The 5000-nt window shown below is 39.1% G+C and overlaps 1 protein-coding gene across 9 annotated transcripts in view; it reads right to left on the bottom strand.

Annotated features, from left to right (window-relative positions):
* The window catches only part of LOC128696139 (uncharacterized), a 118500-nt gene that overhangs the window by 41719 nt on the left and 71781 nt on the right, over positions 1-5000 (bottom strand). For all 9 annotated transcript variants that reach the window (XM_070094873.1, XM_070094872.1, XM_070094870.1 and 6 more), the window contains one exon: positions 4282-4432. In XM_070094873.1, the coding sequence (XP_069950974.1) occupies positions 4282-4311 (30 nt within the window). In that variant the 5' untranslated portion in view covers positions 4312-4432. The remainder of the gene's footprint in view (positions 1-4281; positions 4433-5000) is intronic.

Raw genomic sequence — 5000 nt, 5'->3', positions numbered from 1 at the left:
AGGCTTGCCAGAGAAAGCAGAGGCGTAGATGGTGTAGGCAGGCTTGCCAGAGAAAGCAGAGGCGTAGATGGTGTAGGCAGGCTTGCCAGAGAAAGCAGAGGCGTTGATGGAGTAGGCAGGCTTGCCATAGAAAGATGCGTTGGAGTAGGCAGGCTTACCATAGAAAGCAGAGGCGTCGATGGAGCAGGCAGGCTTGCCATAGAAAGCAGAGGCGTAGATGGAGCAGGCAGGTTTGCCATAGAAAGATGCGTGGATGGAGCAGGCAGGCTTGCCATAGAAAGCAGAGGCATAGATGGAGCAGGCAGGCTTGCCATAGAAAGCAGAGGCATAGATGGAGCAGGCAGGCTTGCCATAGAAAGCAGAGGCATAGATGGAGCAGGCAGGCTTGCCATAGAAAGCAGAGGCGTCGATGGAGCAGGCAGGCTTGCCATAGAAAGCAGAGGCGTCGATGGAGCAGGCAGGCTTGCCATAGAAAGCAGAGGCGTCGATGGAGCAGGCAGGCTTGCCATAGAAAGCAGAGGCGTCGATGGAGCAGGCAGGCTTGCCATAGAAAGCAGAGGCGTAGATGGAGCAGGCAGGCTTGCCATAGAAAGAGGCGTAGATGGACCCTTTGGGGTCCTTGTAAATTTAGAGTGACTGTGACGGGACCATTGTAAAGAAATGCATGTAATTTGCGCAAAGTCTAAATAAAAAGTCAGACAGTGGTTTTACTGAATTATCCTGGTCTACTCCCTTTCTCAATTAATACACAGAATATAATCTACTCCTTAACCCAGTACATCTGAATTTCTCGCACTTTTAAAGTTAGAGAAGATATCTCTAAATTATAGTCCGTTTTCTATGAGGAGCAAGATAATTGTATTGGCAAACTTAACTGATTTGCTTCTAGGGTAGAATTTGCTTGTAATTTCTGCTTTCTGCGTCGATGAGCGAGCATTATCAGTGGAGGCTAAACTTGCCATAAACACAGCAAGGCGAGTATATCTTTGTGAATACAGTTAAGCAGGCTTTATTGGATGGTTTCTGGGATTTAAAGCCTATCGAGTACATGTTAATCATTAAGGCTGCATGTTACCCTTTGCACTCACCAGTCAAGGATACTGAAATCCCATTATATATATATATATATATATATATATATATATACATATATATATATATATATATATATATATATATATATATATATATATATATATATATATATATATATATATATATATATATATATATATATATATATATATATATATATATATATATATATACATATATATATATACATATATATATATATATATATATATATATATATATATATATATATATATATATATATATATATACATATATATATATATATATATATATATATATATACATATATATATATATATATATATATATATATATACATATATATATATATATATATATATATATATATATATATATATATATATATATACATATATATATATATATATATATATATATATATATATATATATATATATATATATATATATATATATACATACATACATACATGTCGTTAAAGTTCAATATACACTCCTTCGAATGTATATATACTGTTGTTTTCAGTGAAAAAACATTAGGAGAGTTATAGTCGTCAGAACACAGTATTAATATATCCTCTATCTACAATGGAAAGTCACACTGGTTTCTTTAGGTTGTTCTAGGCTAAGATGCATATTTACCAGCTGGGAACTGTTTGATTACAATAATTGCGTTTATTGCAACTATTTGTATGAATGTTCACTACTATATTGATGTAAGCTAGGTCTGTAATAGTTGTATCATGTACTTGTAGAAATTATTATTGATGCTGGTATGCAAAATCACATGTAGTGAACTTAAATAAAACCTATCTTACACGTAATTATTAAGAGGTCATTCCACACACATTGTATACAGACTCACCCAGTATTTCAAGCCAAATTATTGTACCTAAGGGTATGGACCCAATAGAAATAAGTCACATTGGTTGACTTTATTGATTTCTCACAAGTTAATTTAAACATGTTGATAAATTAGACACATTTGCAACACTTGGGTATCTTTATCCTCAATAAAGATACCCAAGCACAAGACTTTGAAGAGGCAATTAATGACATTCCCATGCATTCTGCCCCAGGCCCAGACTCGTGAAACTCCGTGTTCATCAAGAATTGCAAGAAGCCCATATCTCGTGCCTTCAGCATTTTATGGAGAGGGAGCATGGACACAGGGGTCATTCCACACACATTAAAAACAACAGACATAGCTCCACCCTACAAAGGTGGCAGTAAAGCAATTGCAAAGAACTACAGACCGATAGCACTAACATCCCGTATCATAAAATTCTTTGAGAGGGTTCTAAGAAGCAAGATCGCCAACCACCTAGATACCCATCAGTTACACAACCCAGGGCAACACTAGTTTAGAGCAGGTCGCTCCTTCCTGTCCCAGCTACTGGACCACTATGACAAGGTCCTGCATGCTGTAGAGGATAAATAAAATACAGATGTAGTTTACACAGTTCGCAAAAGCAATCGACAAGTGTGACCATGGTGTAACAGCACGCAAAACGTGTGATAAAGGAGTAACGAGAAAAGTTGGTAGATGGATCTACAATTTCCTGACAAATAGAACACAGTAATAGCAAACAGAGCAAAGCCAGGCAGCCACGGTAAAAAGCTGTTTCACAAGGCACAGTTCTTGCTCCCATTGTATTCCTCATCCTTATTTCTGAGGATGTGCTCCGCGTCTTCCTTTGCGGATGACACCCGGATTACCATGGCAGTGACCTCCGTCGAAGACACCGCGAGACTCCAAGCGGACATCAACAAAATCTTCGAATGGGCCACTCAAAACAATATGAAGTTCAACGAGGAGAAATTTCAGCTACTCAGATATGGGGAAACTTGAAGAAATTAAAAATGTGTCAGGGTATACAACAAATTCTAACCATACAATAGAGCGGAAAAGTAATGTGAAGGACCTGGGAGTGATAATGTCATAGGATCTCGCCTTCAAAGACCACAACAATGTATCTACCTCATCGGCTATGAAAATTATAGGATGGATAATGAGAACCTTCAAAACTAGGGACGCCAAGCCCATGATGATTCTCTTCAAATTGCTTGTGCTATCTAGGCTGGAATACTGCTGTACACTAACGGCTCCCTTCAAGGCTGGCGGCATTGTAGACCTGGAGAGTGTACAAAGAATTTTCACGGCACACATAAGTACGATAAGGCACCTAAACTACTGGGAACGGTTGAAGGTTCTTGATCTGTATTCCCTCAAACGCAGACGAGAGAGATGCATGATAATATACACTTGGAAGGTCCTGGAGGGATTGGTACCAAACCTGCACACGAAAATTACTCCCTATGAAAGCAAAAGACTTTGCAGGAGATGCAACATTCCCCCGATGAAAAGCAGGGGCGCCACGGGTACACAGACGACACAGTAAGTGTCCGGGGCCTAAGACTGTTCAATTTCCTCCCAGCATACATAAGGGGGATTACCAATAGACCCCTGACTGTCTTTAAGAAGGCACTGGACAGGCACCTAAAGTCAGTACTTGACCAACCGGGCTGTGGTTAGTACGTCAGCTTGCGTGCGGCCAGCAGTAACAGCCTGGCTGATCAGAGCCTGATCCACCATGAGGCCTGGTCTCAGACCGGGCCGGGGGGGGTTGACCCCCGAAACCCTCTCCAGGTAAACTTCAGGTAAGTGTTGCACATGTGTAATTTATCAACTTGTAGGTTCTCTTAACCATTTATCTACATAATTTAAACATGTCTATATAATGTTGAGCTACAGCTCCTGATCCTTTTGAGAGTGCCGAACTGTAGCACCATTGTGTTTTTAGTACGTTCGATTATAGCTTCTGGATCTCTATAGCATACTTAGATAAAACTCCCGAACATCCATAGGAAGCTGCGTATATTATTGTGTAAGTTTTAACTGGCTTACGAAAGCTTAATAAAAACTCACTTTATTTGGAAAATCCCTTCCTAACTTTAATTTCATATTTTAATAAATTCTCCTTACAGGAGCGAGAAATAATGTAATCCCCTGAACTACTAACAGATTATAATCAACGGTTGTGGGTCGCATGCTGGGTAAGGAGCGCTGGGGGGAAGGAAAGGGGAATAAAATATCAAAGTTATGGCAAGGCTGTGGCTGAATTACGATAATAAATCTAATGTGTAAAATTAAGATTCCAACACCGCAACATCCACATCAATCCGTCAGCACTGTACTTACCACTTCCAAAACCAGAATGTCCCCACTCATCGTTCAAAGTGCAGGTCCTCATCGCCTCACCTCCAGAGCTGCAACATCCCAATCCATCGTTCAGAGTGTAGGAACTTTCTTTCCTCCCGACCTCAAGTCCTGCTAATCGGTTTCTCAGAATCTGTAATGAATCACTGATGTTATTACTACCAATTCTCTATCGTAATGTTATAATTTAACGAATTACAGGTCATGACAGTAAGTATTGCGAGGTCAATATTAAGATCTGAGTCTTCCTGTTCACCACCTGTGTTTGTTTACAAGTACAAACATCCCCGCAGACTAGAGCTTGATTTTTTTATTGTAAAGGTATCTAAGTTTACGTTGTGTCTGATTTATAAGAAAGATCCATTTACTCTTTTTCCAACTATTTTAGCGCTCATTTTAGTGTTCTGTTACAATATGATCAAACTTTTCAAAGGTTTTTGTAAAGTCTATTTAAATTGCATCTACACTTTGATAGTCTTCCATCTAATCCAAAACGATGTGGTTATCAAGCAGTTGTGGGAGGCGGGAGAGTTCTGTTACATACTCATGTTTTTCCCTGGGCTTTGTAAATGTTGTGGATCCATACATTAGGTAATCTTGCTTTTTGGCACTTCTCAAAGATTTTGATAACGTGGCATCTCATAGTCAAAATCTTGAAAGAATGTCAAGCTTGAATACAATGGAGAAATAAGAGTTGCGTG

This window comes from Cherax quadricarinatus, chromosome 48 (genome assembly GCF_038502225.1).
Source record: "Cherax quadricarinatus isolate ZL_2023a chromosome 48, ASM3850222v1, whole genome shotgun sequence".
Taxonomy (NCBI): Eukaryota; Metazoa; Arthropoda; class Malacostraca; order Decapoda; family Parastacidae; genus Cherax; species Cherax quadricarinatus.
This window is presented reverse-complemented; position numbering and strand designations above follow the sequence as displayed.